Here is a 24,471-nt window from a genome sequence, read left to right as displayed (position 1 = left end):
TAAATTTCTTATAAGTTGTATGATAATAGTTATATTTTAATGTTTAAGAATTGTATCTAAATTTTGTGAATTATCTTCAGACTTTTCATTTTGTATATTTTGAGTCTTATTATTTTCCTGTTGCATACTTTCAGTTTCTTCAAGTTTCTTTCTCTTAGCTTCTTCTTGTACTTCTTTAAGTCTTGCAAGTCTTCTTTGAACAGCTTGTTGTCTGTTTCTTTCTATACGCTCTTTTACTTCATCACTTAATTGTGAAGAAGTAGAAGTAGTATTTACAGACTGTGAATTTTTAACATTGCACTGCGATAACAATTTATCAAATGCCTCATTATTGTTTTGTGATGTGTCAGATATTGATGATTTTTGTATAATATGTTTTTGTTTTTCTATTTGTTCTGCAATTAATTTGTCAAATTCATCAAATGGTTCATCTTGTTCTTTATCTTCTTCTGCATCAATTATATCTTGATCAGTAACATCACTATCATTATTAATCATGTCTAGGCGATATCTTGTTATGAACACTTGAAGATCCTTTTTATTACCTAATTTCTCTAATTTTTCAAGAAAATCATCAAAGTCCAATTTAGGAAACAGTCTATGCCCCCAATGCTCCAATCTTTTCATAATTCTATCCAAATCCATCTTTTCATGTCCTTTTCCATGAAACTTAAAACCTTCAAAATATTTTTCAATAGTATGTATTCCTTTAGGACCTTTCAAACGTTCTGTATTTAATTTAGGTACAGGATTCCTTACTATATGTGTTTTAGATGTTGATGGGTCAATTCTTCTTTTTGCATTCTTTTCTTCACCTTCTTGATCTTCAGAGTCTGAACCTTCATTTCTCTGAATATTACCCTGATCACCATCTGATTCTCGATTTTCGTATTCAGCTATTATATCGTGTTCATCATCTTCACAATCAGAAGTATTTGACAATGTTGACATGCTCTTATCAACAAGTTGTACCCCCACTTCCTCGTATATACACGAAGCGATAATTTTTCGCTTAACATCAAATTTCTTAGGAAGCCCTTAAATATAAACGTTCGAGGACAAGAAACTATCGAACCTTCTTCTTCTTACTCGAGCAATATTCGTTCCTTGGTAATTGTACAATTGTAACAGTAATCTTGCCGGTCAGTGGTATGTAGGTTATGTTTTGTAACAGGACGCATTTACGTTTCATTTAAAATTCAGTATCATCTTGAGAATCGCAACTGGTGTTACCCTTTTCCATAAACTTATCAAATTCACCACTCGATTTATTCATTCTTTCCAAAAGCGATACCAGTAACTTTTTATTTAATCTATCAGTTTGCGTTATTTCCCGCACAACGGGTTCACAATTTTCAATCGGAGGGCGTTCCGTTGATTGCAGTTTCTCCAGAGTGTCATTTTCTTCTTTCATCGGTGTTCCTGGCATTTTGATAGTTCAATTAAAATATCACGTTTAATGATCACAAACTTGATTTTATTTAGAACGATATTAGGGGATCAGTAATAATAATCTTACGCGTAACAACAAAATCCTTTAACCTAGACGTACTATCATCTTCTGCGCATGTAGATATCACGAAACATTTTTTACGCGCCAATATCCTATCATTTTAAAAAATTTAATCAACTGTTCCAGTTAATCAGTAGATATTTTCTTTAAATACCAAACGATGAAAAGTGCAAACGTGTAATATAAAATTATAATATTTAGAGTATAAATCTATTAAGTTTTTAGTGTTACGTGACAAACGTACCTTGAACTTTTATAAGAAAAATCATTATAAATAAATAAAGTTTTTAATTTAAACAACAATAAGGTGTAAAAAACTGGAATATTCCAAATGTTTCATATGGTGTATTGAAACTTCTCATTCGTTGATATCAATGGTAAATTATTAAATAAGTTTGAATTTAATATAGTAATATGAATTTATGATATAGAATTTTAACTTAATACTTAATATACATATATATCAAAAGAAGGAAGAAACATTTTTATGTCTTCTTTTTTAATATGTTTAACTAATGAGGTTTCAAACACTAGTTTGTTGTACCTTGTCCTTTAAGCTAAATTACCGCGTTAGAACGACATAAATAATAATATGCGAAAACGTTTTCGAAATAGCACTACCGATGACTGCGGACCTATTTCCATATAACATTATACGTCCAACTCCCCGCCACATAGTACGGAATTGCCATCGTCCGTTTCGCGTAGCACAATCGCATCAAACAGATCGTAAGTTGACTGTGGATTAGTGCGACAAACTCAGAGTATCATCAGTATCGTAAGAACTCTCGTGCCGCACAGAGTTATCGGACGGAAAGACATTTAAGTATAACTTTTAATTACGGTTGTGAAGTCACCATAAAATTGTCGTTCAAGAAGGGACCAGGTACGTTTCAAAATACGTCAACGTTGTTTGTGAAAAAGTTCAGTACAGACATCATGCTCGAACTGAAGTTTGAGTTTTTCTTATCTTTGGTGTGAAGTTTAAAAAAATTCGAACCTAAACAAACACTGATAAGTTAATATTTACGTGTCTAAGTAATTCATTTAATTTCACTGCACTGGGAGTTATTAGATAAATTTAATAATTGTATTTTATCGAACACGATATTTTATTGAATGGTACTCGTCGTTTTGTGATACACCAAGTTCATAAGTAAAGTGAATTAAAAATTGTACAGCATGAAGAAACTCGTACTGATTTTAAAATACTGTACGGATTCCGATGTGGCGTGATCACCGGTAACGGGTTGTAAATTTGGTCCCCACTTTCCAGCGGTTCACAACTGATATTTCATTATTTTCAATATTACGATTTTTAGCACATGAAAATAAATCTATACATTCAGTGTGCGTGCAAAGTTTGACAGATGTATCAAAGTAAACTGTATTAATTCGAAAATTTACTTATTTGTCTTCAAAAATAATGCAAATCGCCTATTGGTGCATTCAGTTGCGTGGAACCGTATGTTCAGACTACTCTGAGAATCAACCAATCACAAACCTCAACGTCAATGGAAAAACTCGATGATTCCACCTGCCACACATAACTGACATTTACTCTAGATCACATGTGTCGCAGTATAATGGGAGGTCATGACTGAAAATCGTAAAACGTGTTCATGGTCAACGTGTGTTTACTTAGTACTCTTTTTTCTTTTTCTTTCTGTTTAAATTTGCGTTTTTAAGTGAATCTGTCATTATCGCAAGAACCATGTGGAAACGATGTAATCAATTATTAATTTTTTCTTTTTATTTTTCTTTCTTATTCGATAGGATTAAAATGTTAATAAATTCCGTGAATATTTAAGGAAAATACAATGTCTTCACAATAATTCGTCATTCATCGTGTTACTAGGAGTGTTATGTTTACGTGGATATAATGTAAAAAAATAATATAGATTTCGGTATATACGTAATCGTTCAAGAAACATGTTAGGAATCACCTGATTTTTCATTATCGCGTCATAATAGAAAACTATCGAACGTACATCAAAACTGACACATAACTTTCTTAGATAGTCTTTCATAGAACATCACAACACCTTTCTTAGATAGTAAAACGTGTATAAATGACGTAAATTGTTGATTTAATGAAATTCATACATTATCCTATTCACGAAATTTGTTTAGTATAATATATTTTATGTTAATGAAAATCTTATCATTTAGTTTTTAACTAAGTTACATTTACGTTACTAAGTTACACTTACGTGTTTTCGTGTAAAATTTTCAAAGTTTATTGTTTCTACTAATTGAATCGATGTTATCATTAGTTGACAATAGTTCTTTTCTAAACCAATGGGTGAATAACTTCTAGTTTTCTACTTAGAAACTTTGCATAATTCAATTCTCGCAATTATCTTACCAGTTTAACGTCTTTTAATTATGTCATGTTAAAAAATGTACATATTCCAAAATAGCATCACTTTTTACTTTAAACAACATATACTTTTTGTTAAAAAGTTCGATAATTATCCAATATTGTGTATTGATATTGTTGTTTGCAGAGAGGAATGAGTTATTTAAAATTAAGAAAAAAATCAGCAAAAGTTTAAATTCTGCAAATAAACAATTATTCCATAAGAAACATCACAGATAACTTTATCTGCGTGCAGATATCGAAACGAAGTATTTTCAATATTTTATCACAGTAATTATTTCAGATTTAAAAGGAACATTTTATTTACTTATGGAATATGTTATTTTTGTCAGATTCACTATCGGACGCGTGATAGTGGTAAAAAATCATTTTCTGTCGTAATTTCATAAAGCAAATTATTCGAACGCGTAGACCCACTTTACGTCCTCAAATGAATCACTGACGTTTAACGGTACCATTCTCGACAGAATGCAGAGAAAGAAAATCACAATGGAAGAAAACTTCTGTCATGAAGCTGTCGATAATGTTACTCTCAGCTTTCCATTATCATTTTCCACGAATAATTCTTTGCGAGGTTCATTAATTTATTTATAAAATACACCAATTTGCATGGTACAAAGTAACCTTTTTTCAATCAATCACTGAATAAGTATACCATTTCACTTAATATTTAAATGAAATTACAATAAAGAAACAACAGATACTTCAAATGCAAATATTAAATTTCGAACCATGTAGTTGCAAGTTGTCCAGTTTAACTCTTCTGTTTAAAACAAATTGTTGCATGCATTAATTTTTTAAATGCAAAAAGTTTGAAAGAAATATGGATGTAACGAAGACATATCAATTGAATTTTGTTTTAACAAGGCTTATATTAAGAACACTATCATCAGGAAATGACATCGTTAATGATTCTACACATTTTTCATAGGTATAACACACGAAAGTGGCAATTCCCTTATAATTACATATGAATGATACGATAGCATTCGTTGCGTAACACAAAAAAGCCAAGTATTATCTTTTTTCGAGCGTCATCTAATAGCATAGGTGTTCGTTTGCATTTTTTACGTCGCTGCATTGACTATGTAGAAAAGTTATTACGTTATGAATATCGTACACTGAGTCACACATATCTTTGCCGAAACCGTAAAACTAATACAAACGTACACCGGCTGTGTGGATCTATGTGAAATGGCGTACGATGTGTTCGATGGCGAATGGTGTACGATACCATTTCACATAGAACTATCGCCGCTATGCGTTTGTGTTAGTTCTAGGGTTTCAGCAAAGATCAGTGAAACGCGTTGTCAGTGCATTCTTATTTCATGTCAGTTTTTTAACCGTGTCATATTGTCAATCCCGATATATGTTAGAATTATGCTGTTCTCTTGTTAGGGTTTACATTTGTACATTAACCTTTAAAGTCTTTTCTTTTTGTATAAATAATCTATAAAAGCATCGTTTTACACTTAAACGTGCCGCCAAAAGGTGGTGTGATGTTTTGCTATTGATTTTCGTTGGTCGAACAGTTCTCTCGTAGTATTCCAGGAGGCCAGTAAGCTTCAAATGGTATCAAAATGGTTATTCTACTTTTTAAAGGTACTTTTTTACAATTGAAATAGTTTTAGTTAATTCTAGATCGATCAAAAAATTGCATAGATTAGATTTGTACGTCATTTCGATGGACAAACAACTCACAGTTTAACGATATCAGCATCGCCAGGGGTGGGAATGTCAAGAGCACATTCAATCGCATAATTTTAGAGTTAACGATGCGTGATACACGTTTGTTTGTTCATTGTCAAAATATGCTTGTTCATTTGCAAATTCAATTCAAGATACTGCAAATCTCTTGGTGCATCTGTTCCAACTTATCTTTAACGCCTTCTTTTCGAACCTTTAACTTTGCATGAATCTTTATTGTTGATATTGCGGTGTGGTTTTTAACGATAAACAAAAAATATAACAATAAAACATTATCATCACGTGTATGTTATCAATTCAATTTTTTTTTTGTTTTCGTTTCTCTTCAGGGGGAGGGGTAAGGATATGTACAGGAATTACATCTCACTTTCTTGGCACACATAGTGGATTACGATGACGTACTATACTACGGGTAGTGTTTAAATAAATAAATAAGATTATATTCGGGGCGTAATGTGTTATCGTGACAAACGTATAAAAAAATTGCAAAGAGTAACGAACAGATAATATTAAACGTTACAACATACATGTGAAATTTTGCAAATTATGAATATGTAATTAGAATGATTCCGGAAATATTCGATTTACGAGTGTAGAAAGATTAATATCGATTATTCCAACGAAGAAGCTTTTACGACTATGTAGGATAGTTTAAAATTGTGTCTATTACAAATCACTTATACCAACGATGCGGAACAACGAGCAGTTTAACGTTATTGTATCAACAGATCGAACAGTTCGATAACTTTGTGTAACTTGTAACGAGTTTAATGATATATATTCTATCGTTTAACATTCATGATCACTGACCTTCTATCAAATTGTCAAGGTCATCGTTTATATACAGGGTGTCCCATAATAATTTATCCGCGCAATTATCTCCCGAACTATTTCGTTATTCGAAAAATGATTCAAATAGAACTTATCTTGTTTCAATGGGGGGATATTATTATGAACACAGCTCTTGGCTAGGTGGAGGTCCCTAGACCTTAGTTTTTTTTTAATGAAGTTACATATTTTCGTTTAGCTAAACGTGCACAGTCCATTCCTAGACAAATTCATTGACTTACGACGTTCAAGGTCAGTTAATGTTACTCAAAATTGACTTTCACTAGATTGCCAGAGGACTTTCTTTACTTTGTGTACTAGAGAAAACGATCTTAGGCACTGATACACTAATTGATTCTACCTTTGACACGACAGTTCTACGTCCTAAAGCAAATCTGACTAAAGTGCTGTAAGGAGGTTTAAATAACCAATGCGTGATTTGAAATAGAATGTGTTTTATTGCGTTTCGCGTGGGTTGCTTGGTTAGATGTCTACAGTGTGACTCTCTAAGCAACGAGGAAAGCCCTTTTTCCTCGTTGCTGCCAATACGCCTCGCCAAGGGCCTCGAGGATTGATATGCAGGGCTGCTCACCCGAATGCCCGACTTGACGGTGCCTTAGAATTTCCTTACAGTGCGTTTCGCTATATTCCTTCGTATTGAAAATATTGAAAGAAATTTTTTTTTTTAAATTGAACGACAATCAGATATGAATTTAAGGATCATGTGTGAATAAAATAAATCGTTACGACATTTGACTATTTTAATTTTTTAATTTTTCAATTTTCGTTCGTTCATTCAACTCTGTTATTTATTATTTAATTCTCTCTTACTTCTTAATATTTTATTTTATTTTCCTTGGTGGTAAATACATATTTCTACGGTAGAAAAACTGTCTTCGGGCCTCGTACAGTGAAAGTAAATTTTGAATAGTATTGAATAACTTTGAATAGCGCGTTAAATGACAAACGTATCATAGGTCAATGAATTCGCACCGGAATGTGCTGCACGTCCTAGCTTCAACGAAAGTATATAGTTTCATTTGGAAAAATAGCAGAGGTCACTTTGAAATCTCTGTGGGCAATCGAACCTAGCCAAAACATGCTCGTAATATGATGTCGAAGCAGGGTAAGCTCTATTTGAAAGATTTTTCGAACAACATGTACATAATTCCGGAGATAATTCCCGTGCAGAGATTACAATGATTACTTCATACACACCCGTATACTTTGTGTACATACATGCAAAACTTTTACGTAATACCACACTGGCTGTTAATATGTATATCTATCAAGTGTACTTTGCTCGAATGTCGTACGATTCCTCCATGTAAATGAAATACGGAGAAAAAGTAACCACGGAAAATCCGATGAAAATAAAAACACATGTATCGTAAGATTGTTTTCACTTCTACAAAAATTAATATCATTCGTAATTACATTGACGTACGAACTGTTCTTTACGTTCGAACGACTGTGAACAATTGTAATTGAAAACATTCAATACTAGGCAAAATTATTTTTTACAATAAAAAATCCGGCGATAAAAATGTTGGGAAGGGTTTTCTTTCCTTTCGTTCCTGTTCACGACCGCGCATCGGTTTCGTTACGTAAATTGAACTTCCTTCCGCATCTATTTGATCCCTTATTGATAATAGACGAATAGAAAATTGGAGCGTTGCAGAAATTTCGTACGATTATCAAAATTTGAATAAAAAAGTATTGCATTTCGATGAATGAAAATTCGACAGAGAAATTATGCTACTTTTACTACGTGTATCATTATTATTATCGTCACGATGTTTTCTCTATCTCTTTTCAAATTGAAACGTTTCGCGCTTTAAAGGCATATCTTAACGGGTTGCATCGCGCGCGATCGTGTAATTATGAGATGAATGTATCGAGCAAATGAATCACTCGCGTTATTCAGGCATAGAGCGGCACTGATCGGTATAAAGGAAGGTGCAGAGCACTCTGACACTTTAATTTCGTTATAGTCCCGAGGGACATGTTATATTTGTACTGCTTCTCTAAACGAGAACACATAATTTCATCTTCCTAACAGTTTACTATAGTACGTACGTTCAGAACCAATGGAAAATTCTTCTCGTATTCGATCTATTTCATCTACGAACACTTTCATCATCAAAATCATTGCCGAACATCTGAATCATCACTATACACGAGCACCGTTCATGATAATATTTATCAATCGCGAGAGAAATATCTCCTGGATGACCTTTAGTTCCTAGAAAGAAATTCATCAAAATGTAACGTTACAATTTTTGTCGGCAATTAAAGTAAATATATGTATTCGTCGTCCCGAAAAGATTAACATTTTTACTATGATTATCATATTTACATTCGCCGTTATACTTAAAATAGTTACGACGTGAGATCGCTTATTTAACACGTGATAACGATACACCTTATACGATGTATATTAACCATCCGTAATTATTCTTTTCTGTTCTTTTCCAGCAAACGTTAAATTTTCATTATTGCTAATTGTCGAATCGCTCGATTCCTTATTACCGAGAAATATTATTTCAGATAACATGACCGCAGTGCAGCCAATCCAGTCCAATGGAATTATAAAAGGGTTTACGATAGACGAAAAGGTACGACGATTAAAAACAGTAAATAAATAACTTTAATATTATCTGAACTGATAAGGTAAGGAAGAAGTTCATTCACAGTACACGAAGGACAATAGTGTAATTTAAGATACGAATGTAACGTACGATGTTGTTTATAATTAAATCATACGTTTCTTTGTAATACAGGGGATAACGGATAAAGGTTCCTATTATGCGCCTTGTAGCGAAACAGGACTCGATGGTGAGTTACCGGTATTTTTCACTTTAAGAAATCGACAAATATATCTTACGTTTATTTATTTGTTACTTTCATAGGACCTGATCAAGTGTTGCCCAGTGATACTCAGACGAGTTCGAAACCAGATGGTCGCGTGCGAATACAATTAAAAAAGGAAGATAATGATTCGAGCCCCCCCCTATCAGTTCCTGGATTGCTGTCAAGTATAGCTAAAAAGCATCCTAATCATGTGGCTCTTGTGTCAAGATGTGACACCATGGGTAAAAGAAAAAAATACACTTACAGGTATATGAAAAATCTGTAAAGAAAGAATCGAAATGTATTTAATATTAAGTTATTTATCTCATTAACTTATGCTTCCAGAGAGTATGAACAGAATGTCAGAACTGTGGCCAAAGCTTTCATAAAATTGGGCTTAGAACGATTTCATTCCGTCTGCATTCTAGGATTCAATTGTCCAGAATGGTTCTTCTCAGATCTCGGTGCTATATACGCAGGGTAAAAACATATAAGTTTCTGAGGAGGATTCTTCGTTTTTACATTATTTTAGTTAATGTTTCATACGAAATAATTTTTTTCTTCTAGAGGATTCGCTGTTGGAATATACACTACCAATTCACCAGAAGCATGCCAATATTGTGCTGAAAACAGTAGAGCGAATATAATAGTTGTCGAAGACACGAAACAATTGGAAAAAATATTACAGATAAAGCACAATCTACCCCATTTGAAAGCAATCATCCAGTACGAAGGCACACCAAAAGAAAAAGACGTTTTGAGTGTAAGTTATTTTACGTACGATATTGATATTCATTATTAAGCTGCATTCGATTAGAAATTTTGCTTTCCAGTGGAATGATTTAATGAAAATTGGAGAACAAGAATCGGATGACAAGTTAAACGAAGTTTTGAAGAGAATCGCAGTAAACGAATGTTGTACTTTGGTTTACACGGTACGAAAAATGAATTTCCTACAAGAATCGTTCATTCTTAAAATTCGAAGATAACATTATAAAAACAAAAATATCGTATTATTCTTTATCTACAGTCAGGCACTGTTGGAAACCCAAAGGCTGTGATGTTAAGTCATGACAATCTTACACACGAAGTTCGAATGATTACTCGTACTCTTAAATTAAGCGAAGCAAAGGATGTTTTAATTAGTTATTTACCGTTATCTCATGTTGCAGCACAGGTGAACACTATACAATATTTTTATTTGAAACTTATGAAGTTACGTGTTATATTTTTCTTTTTTACTCCAGATAATCGATATATTTTGCGGCATTACTGCAGCCACCACGTTGTACTTTGCGGACAAGAATGCCCTTAAAGGTAGCTTAGTTGATACTCTAGTTGTGGCAAGGCCTACAGTTTTCTTAGGGGTACCTAGAGTGTGGGAGAAGATTTACGAAAAAATGCAAGTTGTTGCACGTAGCAATGGATTTGTTAAAACGTGGATTGCTTCTTGGGCGAAAGCACAAGCACTTCATTATAATTTAAATAAAATGAACGGTACAGACTTCAAGCATTGGGGCTACCTATTTGCCAAGTGGTTAGTTTTTAGCAAAGTAAAGGCTGCACTTGGTTTGGATAGATGTGAATTTTGTGTTACTGGAGCTGCACCCTTAAGTACCGAAATCAAGCAATACTTTTTGAGTTTAGACATTCCAATATATGAGGCATATGGAATGTCTGAATCTACTGGTGCACATACTTTAGGCACAGAGGAAAATTTCAAGTAAATATTTAGCTACTTTTATATATCGCTATTTTATAACAAAAGTTTATAACAGTAATTTTTAACGATTCCCGTGATGTTCAGGCTAGGTAGTGTTGGCAAATCTCTATTGGGATTTGAAACAAAGTTAGATAATGCAGATACTAATGGTGAAGGGGAAATTTGTATGCGTGGAAGACACGTATTTATGGGATATTTAAATGAACCTAAAAAAACTGACGAATGTTTAGATTCAGAGGGATGGTTACATTCCGGTGATTTAGGAAAATTAGACTCAAATGGATTGTTATATGTTACAGGTAAATATTTTTTGAAATACATGTATACATTTATACAATGTTATTTTTAAATAATATCTGCTCTTATGAAATGATGCATATTCCATATAGGGAGAATAAAAGAATTAATTATTACTGCTGGTGGAGAAAATATACCGCCAGTTCATATAGAACAGCTAGTATTAGCTGAATTACCTGCATTAAGTAATGCCCTGTTAATTGGAGATCAACGAAAGTACCTTACTATATTAGTTACTCTAAAGGTAAGATATCCATTAAATCTCTATGTATATATTTGCATTAATATAAATGAAATAAATTTTATTTGTAACGACCTTTTTTGTATATAACTTCAGACTGAAATGGATACTACTACTGGTGAACCAAAAGATGATTTCACTACAGATACATTAAAATGGTTAAGATCCATAGGAAGTAAATCACAAACACTTTCAGATGTTCTCAGTACACATGATCCACTTGTAAGTTTACTAGCATACGTACTAAACAATTTTATTGAATTGGAAACAAATTTTCCTTTTATTACACATTACTAACAAATTTTACATTTTTTTAGGTATATGAAGAAATTGATAATGCAATTAAAAGAGCCAATACTAAAGTTATTAGTAATGCACAAAAAGTACAAAAATTCCAAATTTTGCCACATGACTTTTCAGTTCCCACTGGAGAATTGGGACCAACACTTAAAGTTAAAAGGAGGGTTGTTCATGAAATGTACAAAGATTTGATAGAAGATATGTATAAGTAAATGTACACAAAAGTCCTAATTGTATATTCTAAAAACAACAAATATTTCTAAAGTAAACACAAAATTTACTGCCAATATGCCTGCATAAAATGCTTTAATACTTAAAATAATTGTGAAACTATACAAATTTTATTATTTATTTAAAATTGGCGCATAGTATACTATCTATTGAAACGTACATACTATATATTATAGTATAAATTAGACACAAAATTTTATATATCTTTCCGTATAAAGCTTCTGTAATTTGGTGGTAAAGTTGTTGGTTATTCCTATGTTCATTTTTATGACAATAAAATTTACGCAAATTTTTGTTATACGATTATGTATGGAATTAAAAAATGAAAGGTTGAACATTTCTTAACATAGAATAAGTGCCTTTATGGAAGAAAATTGTATAGATAAAGTCGTTTCATATTGCTATAAACAATAATTCATGCATTATTATTAATGAGAAAAGTACGTAAAATGATAATTTTTGAAACGAACTATATTCATGTTTTTAAATATACACGAATATAATTATACTTAAAAAGTACACGGTTATATTTGATACATTAATATATTATAGTACTTAAATTATATAATGAAACAGGTAATTAATGTATATTGAAAATGTTAAAAACAACCGATGATTTTCTTAAATTTATTATATTTAGTTGAAACACTAGTGAATAAAAAGAATACAAATTTCTTTTAATGTACTTATTAATGTATTATAATGTTTCTTAGGGTAGTTATACTTGGAAGGTAATAATAAAAATTATGTGTACCATTCACATATGATTAAATTATTTTATTTATAAGTGCACTTTTGTTATTCTACTATATTAGTTATTTTAAGTTAATCTTTTGAATATAGGAAAATTCATTATTAAATACACTTCTTATTATTCATACAACAAAATAAATTTATTAAGACTTCTATATGCTTTGACACACACATATGAAAAATAATTAATGATAGTTAATGTGTAAAAGCTTATCTTCATTATCAAGGTAATGGATAGGTAACTAAATAAATATTAGTAAGTTTAAATTGCAATATATTACTAATATAGTTTACAATAACCAAAACAACTGCTATATTTAAGACTGTTTTATGCTACATACAGATTCTTATGACAACCTGACATCTTATAAGAAAATAGTCTTACTAAGCGCATCACAGCAACTTTGGAAATGCAGATCTGTATAATGTCTTATCCTGAAACTCTATTGCATATACAAGTGGTTACATTTACATTGTCCTCTTTCTTCACCAATCTTGTATTCCTAAATATCTAGCTTCATTGCTTATTTATATAACAAATTTTGAAATTCTACTTTCATGCTTGTGGAACTAAGATACAAATTTATTGCTGTTTCTAAACAACAATTCAAACCAAAAGGTGACTGTTGCCTAATTCTTTACACTCCCACTTTTAGTAAACAAAAGATCAAAATTATAATATGTAATACATGATGAATTATCATAAAGTGTCATAATTTCTTTCTTTCTTTTTAGTGCCTTAACGATCTTCAAGTACAACTTTCAAGAAATGCTTTTATGGCACATGGTATATTAAAAGTTATACATATTACTGTGAACATAAACTTTTTACATCAATGCATTGATAATGGACAAGCACTCGAAAAACATTTCGGAAATTAACGTTTTAAAATAATACAATCTATAAAATATAAAGGTATTGGATCATTTAAAAATTCGGATTGTGTATAATCGCACCATATCACTGAAGTGGCAATACTTTTAAAATATTACAAAAGTTTATGAAGTACTTGTTGTGTTAAATTTTTGTTGAATGATAGATGTTTTTCGTTGTGGTACAGTTTCAGGTGTAGGTATAGCATCACCTGTTGGCAAAACACCAGCTGGCTTTGGTTTAGCTGTATATTTTTGTTTTGCCATTTGATAATCCCCAGAATCAAAATATTTTTGCTGAAAGTGTTTTACATACAACTTAGAAAACTTAAATTGTTCTGCTCTTCATTATTTGTTATTGTAATATTTTGGTTATTTTTAAGCATATGGACGTCCAGTGTTTGGAAATTTTGCCCTTAATTTTGCTTCTTCTATTTTTTCAATATCAGTTGAAGATAACTGAAATAAAAGTTATGTTAGATACTTGAATAGTAATCATGTGTACAAATATAATTTTAAACATTATTTAAACAATATTTATTTCATTCAAGCAAACAGAAATGTTAATACGCCGAAAATTGGAGAATTTGTTAAATCAACTTGAATAGAAATTAGAATAATGAATATGATATCATTTCAAGTATGAGATAAATAAAAGACTAAAATTTAAGATAAATCTTACCTCAACTGTTTCACACAGTTCGTTTCCTTGATCGTCGCTCATCGTTGCTGTTTCTAACCACTTTTTCAGTGATTGCTTTTAGAATTTCACAGATATCGTTTGAATACTCGTTTCAACACTACCGTATAAAAGTATGCAGTGCTGTAGCACCGATGCTTTTTAGTTCAACCTGTTTTCGTAAGAAACAAATTTGGTCGGTCACACTTTTATAAACTTTATCGTTACCGAAAACAAATAACTGTCAATAAAAACGTACTCAAAAGACAGCAACAGCGTTTCGTATACGGTCATATGTTTCCAGATAGCCGTTACCGGAATTTGATCTAGGTGCGAATTTCCATGACGTACGGGCGATAAAAATCAATGTTTAAATAACGATTTGTAAATGCATGCCAACATGTTAACTTATATAAGGGAGCTATCATCAAATGTGCTAATAATGTGGTACACATGTGTATTTCCGGTCGATAAAAATAGTTAATATAAAAATTCCATCTCGTTCGGTCTTTTGACGTTTACGTGAAAACGTATCTTAAATTTGTGAACCATTCACTTCAAAATTTGACGAAGTTCCTTTATGGTGAAATGTTACCGCAGATTTCAAGAATGAATTTAATGTATAAGGAATGTGATTATACTGTCTATAAATTAAGGTTATTAATTGAAGAATCAAATTTTAGAATTGATAAAACTTTATGTATTTAGGAACAGTTATAAAAGAGCGCGTTCACAACGGTTTTTTAATGAAATGGGTGCTGGTGTTGAGATTTGACATGGAATATAATAGCGAGGTAAGTTTTGACAGTATGGACGTTTTTTTAACAACTGAAAGTATTAATGAATTTGAAAAATAAAAATACAACAATGTCACGTAATGTTTATAAACAAATTGTAAAAAACAGGTGGAATCATTTTCTCAAAGTGATTCTATCTCAAGCACTGCTTCGAGCGCAAGATATCGTGAAGATATTATTTCATCAGAAGAACGAACGTTGCTGCAATATTTACAAAGAGGACTATTGGAAGCAAGTGAAGAAAATATAACCTTTGCAAAAGAAATATTGCCATTGTTGAAAAAATTAAACTTGGAACCACAATCCTTACCTAATGACATTAAGGAAGGGTTACAAAAAGTAGCTTTAATTTTAAGATGTGAAAAATTGTCCGATTTGGACGATGTTGCATTGAGTATAGTGTGTGAAAGAAAGAAAATAGAGGAAAAGAAACGAGAATACGAGGAAAAACAGTTTGCATTATTGTATGATGATCTTTTTAAAAAGTATGCTATTTTTTCAAGTAAACTTAATTCCTTACAAGAAGCTGTAAGTTCTCTCGAAAGTTTTATTGAAGACAGTCAGAAAAAGCAAGAAGATATGTACTGTAATAATATTTCATTGTCTACAAAATTAGGAGAATATCAACAAACAGTAAAAAAATTAGAATCTGATTTAGTAGATATGCAAATTGAAGATCTTTACCCCCAGAAAATATTAAACAAATATGATAAGTATTTAGAAATGGCAGGTGAACTAGCAGAACTTAATCAATGCCTTCGTCAATATGGTGATTTACCACCAAATTTGCTGCATGCTAAAGCTCTAGTTGAAGTTAAACAAAAGGAATATCATGCTTTGGTAAAAACACTTTTAGAAAAAACAGATTATTGTCTCGAGTGATAATGATAACAATGTTATTAATTTATATGTTTTGTAACTTCTTCACATTTATACAACAATAAAGAGAAAATGTATGTACACTTTTGTACAAGTCTTTATTTAAAAACCATATTTCGATTGTGTCTGTTTTCTTGTCAATCTATTTTGTGCCCATTGGTTCTTCAATTCCATTTCCATTGCTTTAGCTTGATGTGCCAGGTATGTTATTTGATGTTTCTTTTTAGACTGGGAACTTACTCCTCCACCTTGCATAGATACCGGCCTTTGTACAGACTCTTCTGTTAATGCTTTCACTAACCATTCTCTTTCATCTGGTTTAATATCTTCTCCATTTATTTCAATGATATTTACATCCTCAATTTCTTTAGGTTTTCGTTTTACTCCTCTTCTTCCACAAAGGTATTCAATAGCTTTATCATCAAAAGCCACATTGCCTTCTACATCTACATTATATTCCTGTTCAGGTACTGGTAGTTTTGGACCTACTTCTGCCTTATTTTTTAGTAATATTTCTTCTCTTGGTAAATTTATAACATTACTCACTAATGTTTTGTGAGGACTGTTAATGGAGGTTTCAGTTACTGCTGTATCAGAACTATCATCTGGATTGTCACCTGAGTTATTATCTTTGTTCGAATTATTCTCCAGTTCCAAATCCAAATTACTCAAATCTGTGTTACTGTCCAAATCAGACATAGCAATATCTGGAACTGTTTCTGTTGCTGTCAGAGCAAAGAAATCTGTAGTAGAACGACTACTAGTGCTTGTAGCTGCATCATCTTCATCTTCAGAGTTCGAGTCATAGCTTATACCTATGGAACTTTTTAGTGGTACAGATTTTGTTACTCTTTTTATGTCTGAATCTTTCGCATGTGCATCTTTAGCAGGTTGAAGTTTCACTTGATTGGTTTTTGCAGCAGCTTTATTAACAACACTAGGTACTAAATTCTTAGTAGCTTTCACTTCGATTCCTTTAGGTGGTGGCAAGAGTGCAAATAATTTAGTACCTTTCTAAAATGATAGACAAAAGTTAAATCATACGTTACACATTGCAGACTTACACATATAAATCTGTACACTTACATTCGAAGGTTTAATTTTATCGGACTTTGTCTCTTTTTCCTCTTCAAGATCTTTAAACTATAATTGAAATAATATATTAATTTATGCAATAAAGAAGAAAGGAAATGTGGGTACAGCTAACAATTTGTCTTACTTCGGATAAAGAAGGCACTGTTATTTTAACTGGCGCGCGATCTTTTTTTGTCGATTTCTCAGGTTTTAATTCAATCTCTTTTTGCGGAGGGATATCGTCCTCTTCGATAGTTTCCGTTTCGATTATTAAACTTTTAGGTTTAGGTAATTTATCAAAATGTATTTTTTCTGGCAAGTCATTTGCTTCGACTGTCTCTGTGTCATCGATATCACGAACTTTTTCTACGAGAGTATCATGTTTCGGAGTAGGTAAACACAATTTATCATTTGTTTTTTGTATCGCAACCTCTGGCGCAATTTCGTTTTCACTTTTCGCTTCACAGTTAATACCTTCGTCTTCAGAACTTTCATCGCTACTTCCATATGCGACAAGACTCATTTTCGAAGAAAGGAATACTGTTTATTTGAATAGAACAATCGTATCGTACAACATACACGTCAAATATATAACCTCAATACCAGATTGACACTTGTACAACGCACAAAGTTGTCTTAACTGATATTAAAGGTCCCTAAACTATCTGTACCACGAGTTATTGCATCAAGATACAACAGATATCTGTAATTAACCGATACCTCCGAAGCTAATAACAAAGACCCTTCTCAAGTCACGAAACAGATGGCAGTAACATTATCGTTTGAGTATTTCTTTACCCAGTGCTTATGAAAACTATTTAACACTCGTTAGATACATTTTCCACATCGTACAAAGAAAAAAAAAGAACGAACCCCAGTTACGACTTAGAAACTTAAATACAAATCAACCACGCGTTACCACTGTCAACCCAAATTGCTCTTCCTAAAGATACTCAAATAGAACTTCCTTAAAAGAAGGAAGCAAAAAAGGAAAAAGAAAAACATAATACCCTAAGAAAACACTAGAAAGCAGCAACGTCGCTCCATTAAAATTCACCACGCTTTCTCGCGTATATACCACGAAGGGTAACAGATGCCCAAATTTCATCCCCGCAATTAATTCCCCAAATACATACGTACATAATCGAGGAAGACGGGTTCCTCGGCAAACAAGAGGTGACGCAGACGCGACGAAGAAAGGGAGAAAGAAAAAGAGCAGGAGAACCGGCGAGGAAAGAAAGGAAAGGAAAGAGAAAAGAAGAAAAATTGGGAATCAGTGGCCTCGAAGCAACCACGGCACAACTCACTCTATCCGTATATGCGGAGGTTGGCGACGAGGAGGGATCACCCCCGACCCTGATTCGCTCGTCTGAAAACCTTGCTCTTTTACGCAATTTTAGCGTTTATTAAAGTTTGCTCGCAAATGAAACGAAGCCCATATAACCTACCTAATTTAGCGAGTAGCATTTTCGAGTGGGGGCCACTCCAGGAGAGGAGGAGAGGCCGGGTTCTATTGACAGCGGTTATTGCCTAACTGCGTGCCTCCACCTAATATGCCCGCTCGGGGATTCGCATGCAGGGCCGCTCGAACGAAAACTGCGAAACACGCCTGTGAATCTTTAATTCCGCCGGTGGTAATCCAGCATCCCTCTCTTCCCTGGCTGCACACTCCCTCCCCCTTTCCACACCCTACCACCCCAGTCAGCCGGCCTATTCGAGCTTGATTTTTCCCTGGGTTCGCGAGAGGCGAGCCGTGTATCGTATGGGAATTCTTTATCGTCCGTTTGCAAACGAACCCCCGGCATCGTGCTGACTTTTCATTTATACGATCGTCGATACCTGCATTACGCATTGATTTCATCCTTTTTTTTCTTCTTCTTCTTCTTTTTTCCCCTTTTCTTCGATCACGTGTGTGTGTGTGTGTGCGTCTGAGCGCGATTTCCTCCCCCCTCCCCCCTTCTTTCTATCTCGATCTACCATTTTGCCCTTTTCTCTCTCTGTATTTTCGATTTTAACAACGACGTTGTTTCGCTTCAAAAGTACATACTCGACTTCTTTTTCCCTGCGCACGTACGCCGTTCCATCATCACTCCTGCTGTTTCCTTTTTTTTTTTTTTTTTTCATTTTTATATATTTTTCCCCCTTTTTTCCCTCTGTTTTTCGTTAATTTCGCGCTCCCTCGTCATCGTATAAATTTTTGATGGAATATCCGGCCAAAGTGCACCGGCGCCACGAGAGGTTCATTTAGTTATCAGTTATGAAAAAGTATTATTTTTTCGTATCATTTTTATGCCCGTCCTTTTTTTCGCCCCGTTGTTTTTCGGAACGCGCGCGCCAAATAACTTGATCCTTTATCCTAGCGATCGAGTGTCATCGTCGTGTGTCGCGATACGTGCACGATCGATCGTTGCGAAAAACAAAAAACAAACAAAAAAATACGCGTGTCTGAGAGTCACTCGAAGCGATTACCATATATTTCACCCTTTCTCTCCCTCTTTTTTCTCTCGTCCTATTTTTTCCTCCCTCTTTCGAGTATCTTAGATCGCCGATACTACACGAATCCTCGATCGGTCACGTCTCTTCTCCCCGGAGAAATAAATCTTCGCGTTCGGCAGATATTCGGAGAAACGAGACTCGACGATCGAACAACACACACACACACACACACACATACAGCTCGTGGAAATTTTTCTTTGTCTAGCCCGAGCGTGCAGCACCGGTCGCGAGCGGATGCGAAAGCAAATGACGGCCCTGCCTGCATTTGAAACTCTGTTAACTCTCCGAATATTAGCTCGTCGAGCGAGATTAACCCCATTGTACCCCGTTGAAAATGATGACATCACCATTAAACTCCCGTCGGCTTACGGAAATTGATTAAACTATCAAATTAGCTCTACTAATATCAACACATCAACGTGGAGCGCCGTGTGTCTGGCTACGGAGGTTTAAACCCCTCGACGACTACGACGTCGAGCGTCGCCGAGCGGCGGCGACGACGACGACGACGTTGAATTTACGTGTCCAACGATCAGTTCGACGTGTATTCATCGGTCTGATTATATTTCCTATGAGGTCTGCAATCACGGAGTCTGCGACATGCGCGTTCGATTTGGAAGGAACAAGCTTAATACCAATAACACCGAGGAGGGTTGCGTGAGATCTCGCGAATCGCACAAGCGGAGAATCGTTTCGACGGTGAAACTTAAACGTTCAAATAATTCGTTTAAAACTTTCCTACGGCGAATTTTCTCCAATTCAACTTTCCCACCGTGTATATCGTACCTCTGTGTACACACACGGAAATTCGTTTAACTTGAAGTTTAAATTAACCAACTTTCCCTGGAATGTTTCCAATTCGCCTATTCATCGTTGTAACGTTCGAGCAAACGAAGGCTCTCTCACCGATCGTAGATTACGCGACAGCGTTAACGCCCTGATCCTTATTCTTCTTGGAGAGAAGAAAGAAAAATCGTTAAATAATGATTACGCGTTGAATGATACACGAAAATCCTGTGATTTATCGTGGCGAAGAGGAACGCGCGTACCCAAACGTTCCCCATTCAACGATCTATAGAAACAATAGAGCGGTCGAAGTAGTCCAAGAAGGTTCCTCTAATCCACTTACCCTCTAACCTCGTAATCCTCGAACAAGTAGTTATCGTAGCAGTGCTGTTTCGACGAACCATGGGTTTGCGCTCTTTTCACCTTACCGTAGACTTTTCACGTCCCGAAATCCGATTATACCTGGCACATTAGCGCGATTGACGCGATACTTAAAAGATTTCTCGATAAACCAAGAGGGGGAGAGAGGGAACGTAAAGTCCGCCTCTAATCGACTTCTGTTCTACCAATGAACGGGGAGACACGTGATTCTAGGAACGTGTACACCTATCTCCTCGCGTTACACCATAAGGAAACGTGCCTCTGTGTCGGAGCGTCCCTTTACATCCAGCATCCAGGAACTACGGAGCGTTAGATGTACTGTCAAGGGAAGTGTGAACAATTTCGTGCATTGTCGAGACTATAATATGGATGGCTGGCAGGATAATTATTGGAGGCCGTTTGAATCTAACTGTTTCCTTCATTAGCAGTCTCAGTTCGCTCGACTGTCTCTCCCTCTCTCTCCCTTCGTCTACACCCACCCCCTCTGTCGCTCACTCTCGTTCACTCTCTCTCACTCTTTCTCCAGTTTCTCTCTCTCTCTCTCGCTCACACTCTATCTGAATTTTGTGCAGAATTACCCACCATTATCATAATTGCGCTATTACCGATAATATCTGCGACTCAGCTTCGAAACTGTACCTCGATGCTCTTAATCCATTTTCTATTTGGACAGCGGGCTTTCGGTGGACGAGAAGTCGCAAATTCCGTTGCGTAATTTCCGCCCCATTGAGCGTCTCTCTTAGGTATGGAATTATATGTTTCGCCTACGGACTAGCCGGGGTGGATCGGCGAGGCCGATTGCCAGCGCGAAAACCAAGCTTTCGCCCAGGGTTCCAGAGTGCATCGATTAAAAGAAACTCGTTCACCTTCGTGGTTATCGTTTCTATCACGAATTTCGATGTACGTGTGCACAGGGTGGAGGAACATTTCTCGGTGTCTACCTCGATTTTTCTTTATCGCTTTAAAAAAATTCTACAATAATATATTTCGGAAAATTCTCCAATTTTTCTGCGTAACGTTTGCGACGTCGACGTAACACGGGCGGAGGAAATTCAGCGAATTTACGTTAGGGTCGAAAACCGGGGAGATCGTCGAGATCTTCGACGTATCGATTCTTCGTATTCCTCGTTGGCAATTAGGCGGGACAGCAGGTGGTAAGCTGAACGTGACAGTTTTTAGTGGGGCGGAAGAACGGAGGGTTACCTCAATGCCACAAATAAATCCCGACTCTATTATTGTTCGTAACGAGACCGGTCACCGCGTGTCCGGTGGGTGGATGGCCCTGTGTAACGTTTTCGCTAACGTTCGCCCCTTGGCTTGCGTGCACCCGCGATTCAGCTCTCTAATTGTTCGTTCTGCGAAACCCACGAGAACTGCCTTAATATTAAGAGTATTAAGAGGCCCTTAATCCGTATTGTTCTCGGGTACGCGTAATTGCTTCACGGTAATGGATTACGAATTACGCGAAACGCTTTTACCTACACTTGGTGTAAATTTAACTTTCAGCCAGAGACTTACTCGGGATCGAAATATACCTATATATATATATATCCACTTTGTTTTGTTATCCATCAAAATTTATTTTCATTTCGAAATACACGAACTCACGGGCGGCTCTTATTACCCCTTTCCGTAAGGGATCCGTGTTACGCTTAATCGGATTGCAAAGTTTCTATATACACACACACACACACCCTTGTACGATCTTCTCCTCTCTCGTCTCCTTCCATTGGAAAGAAAGAAAGAAAAAAGGTAGAAAGGAAATGGAAAAAAATTAATACCTTCCCGATGTCGTGATTGCAACTTATCTCGTTAAATTCCTCCCGTTTCTTCGACGGGACTACGGAAAGAGTAACCGGTAGAGAATACGAAGGCGAAGCATCGGATAGAAAGGTACGAACGAGATAAAAGGGGGCGAAAGAGGGAGGGGGAGGGATGGTAGGGAGATCCAGAAGTGGAACGTAGGTGGGGATGTGGCATAATTACGAATATTAATTGCGTTTCCAACGAGCTGCTGGAACCGGGGGCTGCTGAGTGCAGATGTCAACCTATTATCATCCCTTACCTTACAATGGGTGAGATCTCGCTTTCTGTGTGTCGCTTTATCTCCCCTCCCCCTCTGCTCCTCTTCTTGCCCCTCTCGCGGTGCTTCGTTGCTACCCTTCCTTTCTCAACCTCTCTCTCCTGAGGCTGACGATATCACCGACCCCCTCGCTCCCGCTCCTCTGGCTTTATTGCAAAGTTAACAATGTTACTCGTTCTTGAATAGCTGCGGAGTATCATTATCAACGTGTCATCAGCAGGACGAGGATCGTCTGCTTTTATAAAGTAAGATAGGAAGGAAGGCGGATAGACACGCGGGATAACCTGCGCTGCCAGGTGTTTCGTTTATTTTGTCGATCGACTCTGGTTGGCTTCGAACTTCACAGAGCCTCCCCTTTGCAGGATATACGCTTTTTCGAAATTGAAGTATACCTTTTCTCCTCGTTCGGGATAGTCGTTCTCGAAGAGTTTCCACGGAGTTTCACCTGTGTATAGAGATCACCTTTACCCGTTGGATAAATCGACAACGGTTAAAGAGAGAGATGCTGGACGGATAATACGTTGAAACAGAGAGTTTGAAGGAGCACTTTAGATTCGTCATCGATGTGACAACGAAAAGTACCCCGTTCTTCTCCTTCGTTAACCGGGTTCAATTGACTTTTCGAGTCCTGAATTCCGATTGTTCCGCGTTTTCGCCCCGACGCGAAACTCGCACAGCCACAGTTCGGATATAATGAAATTTCCTGCCCTGATATCCCTCCGGCCCGGATCCTGTGTATCGGTGACGATTAACCAACAAACTCCCGCCGATTAATCGTCGGAACTAATTATTTAAGCGATTACACCGTAGACATATCGTTATTATTCGTATTACGACAAACGAGAGGCAGGAGGAGGAACAGAGAGAGAGAGAGAGAGAGAGTAGTATCTCGGGGTAATTACATTCTCGGCGATTGGCAGCGGAACGCGGCGTATCCTCGACCGGAAGGACAATGGAATAAAATAGTAGCAGAGGGCTTAATTTGCCGTGAGTGCCGGCTATACATCTCCGATCGACGCTGAAGTAAAAAAGGGTGCCAGTCGATGGGGCGACGGGGGTTGGGGGCGAGGAGAGAATTGGAAACGGAGGTAGAGAAGAGGCGGTAGGCGGAGGTGGAGGCACGGCAGAAGGAGAGAGAGCCGTTTAATAAAAGTATGAATATCGCCAATAACTCGTCGCTCGTTCCCGAATAATTTCCACTCTATCGGAAAATAATTATACTTTATCGCGGCGGTCCTGTCTCTCCTCTCCTCTCTTTCTTCCATCCACCCTATACCCTCCCTTACCTTCGCTCCTCTTTTTCTTCCCACTATTCCCTCCTCCACCTGCCCCACCCTCCCTCACTCCTCCTCCTCTTCTCTTCTATACCCCGCCGGTGACGACGTCTCAAATCGCTCAATTATATTTCCTCTTCGTTCCTTCGGCCCATTGTCTCCTGAATCCTGCCACCGACCAATCCACCGTCGCCGTTACCCACCAGCCGGAGAAATCCTTTCGGCGACGATCATTTCCTTCGTTCACCGTTCGTCGTCGATTTTCTGGCTGGTCGTCGAGCTATCTATCCGGCCGCCTCTTCAAAACGGCTAATCGACGT

General features: G+C 35.8%; 6 protein-coding genes across 8 annotated transcripts; 2 read left to right on the top strand and 4 right to left on the bottom strand.

Moving 5' to 3' along the window:
• Positions 1–36: 36 nt before the first annotated feature.
• On the bottom strand, positions 37–1,055 carry LOC108579917 (TIMELESS-interacting protein). The gene has a single exon (XM_017943538.1). It carries the CDS (start codon positions 949–951, stop codon positions 37–39), a length of 915 nt encoding a protein of 304 aa, XP_017799027.1. The 5' UTR covers positions 952–1,055.
• Positions 1,056–1,532, bottom strand: LOC108580055. The gene has a single exon (XM_017943715.1). It carries the CDS (start codon positions 1,427–1,429, stop codon positions 1,193–1,195), a length of 237 nt encoding a protein of 78 aa, XP_017799204.1. The 5' UTR covers positions 1,430–1,532; the 3' UTR covers positions 1,056–1,192.
• A 680-nt stretch (positions 1,533–2,212) lies between these two features.
• Positions 2,213–12,135, top strand: LOC108579946 (very long-chain-fatty-acid--CoA ligase bubblegum-like). Of its 3 annotated transcripts, none has more exons than XM_017943582.1 (13): positions 2,213–2,399; positions 8,982–9,049; positions 9,215–9,269; positions 9,344–9,551; positions 9,630–9,764; positions 9,852–10,047; positions 10,118–10,219; positions 10,315–10,461; positions 10,532–11,007; positions 11,092–11,306; positions 11,397–11,548; positions 11,642–11,767; positions 11,863–12,135. In XM_017943582.1, exons 2-13 carry the CDS (start codon positions 8,987–8,989, stop codon positions 12,055–12,057), a joined length of 2,070 nt encoding a protein of 689 aa, XP_017799071.1. In that variant the 5' UTR covers positions 2,213–2,399; positions 8,982–8,986; the 3' UTR covers positions 12,058–12,135. The 3 variants fall into 3 exon arrangements, with proteins under 3 accessions (XP_017799071.1, XP_017799070.1, XP_017799073.1); XM_017943581.1 differs by lacking the exon at positions 2,213–2,399 and adding an exon at positions 5,431–5,498; XM_017943584.1 differs by lacking the exon at positions 2,213–2,399 and adding an exon at positions 8,460–8,502.
• Positions 12,136–13,828: 1,693 nt separating this feature from the next.
• Positions 13,829–14,634, bottom strand: LOC108579916 (alpha-endosulfine). Its single transcript, XM_017943537.1, has 3 exons — positions 14,385–14,634; positions 14,087–14,161; positions 13,829–13,999 (listed from the first exon to the last, which is right to left on the bottom strand). The coding sequence occupies exons 1-3, from the start codon at positions 14,424–14,426 to the stop codon at positions 13,829–13,831; spliced, it is 288 nt and encodes a 95-aa protein (XP_017799026.1). The 5' UTR covers positions 14,427–14,634.
• Positions 14,635–15,100: 466 nt separating this feature from the next.
• LOC108580127 lies at positions 15,101–16,060 on the top strand. The gene is made up of 2 exons (XM_017943794.1): positions 15,101–15,175; positions 15,287–16,060. Exons 1-2 carry the CDS (start codon positions 15,128–15,130, stop codon positions 16,058–16,060), a joined length of 822 nt encoding a protein of 273 aa, XP_017799283.1. The 5' UTR covers positions 15,101–15,127.
• A 99-nt stretch (positions 16,061–16,159) lies between these two features.
• On the bottom strand, positions 16,160–17,691 carry LOC108580088 (proline-rich protein PRCC). Its single transcript, XM_017943753.1, has 3 exons — positions 17,277–17,691; positions 17,144–17,200; positions 16,160–17,071 (listed from the first exon to the last, which is right to left on the bottom strand). Exons 1-3 carry the CDS (start codon positions 17,652–17,654, stop codon positions 16,160–16,162), a joined length of 1,347 nt encoding a protein of 448 aa, XP_017799242.1. The 5' UTR covers positions 17,655–17,691.
• Between the last annotated feature and the right edge of the window lie 6,780 nt (positions 17,692–24,471).

The sequence above is a fragment of the Habropoda laboriosa genome, unplaced genomic scaffold, assembly GCF_001263275.1.
Source record: "Habropoda laboriosa isolate 0110345459 unplaced genomic scaffold, ASM126327v1 scaffold2, whole genome shotgun sequence".
In the NCBI taxonomy this organism is placed as follows: domain Eukaryota; kingdom Metazoa; phylum Arthropoda; class Insecta; order Hymenoptera; family Apidae; genus Habropoda; species Habropoda laboriosa.
The sequence above is the reverse complement of the archived record's forward strand: the minus strand, read 5'-3'. Positions and strand labels throughout refer to the sequence as shown.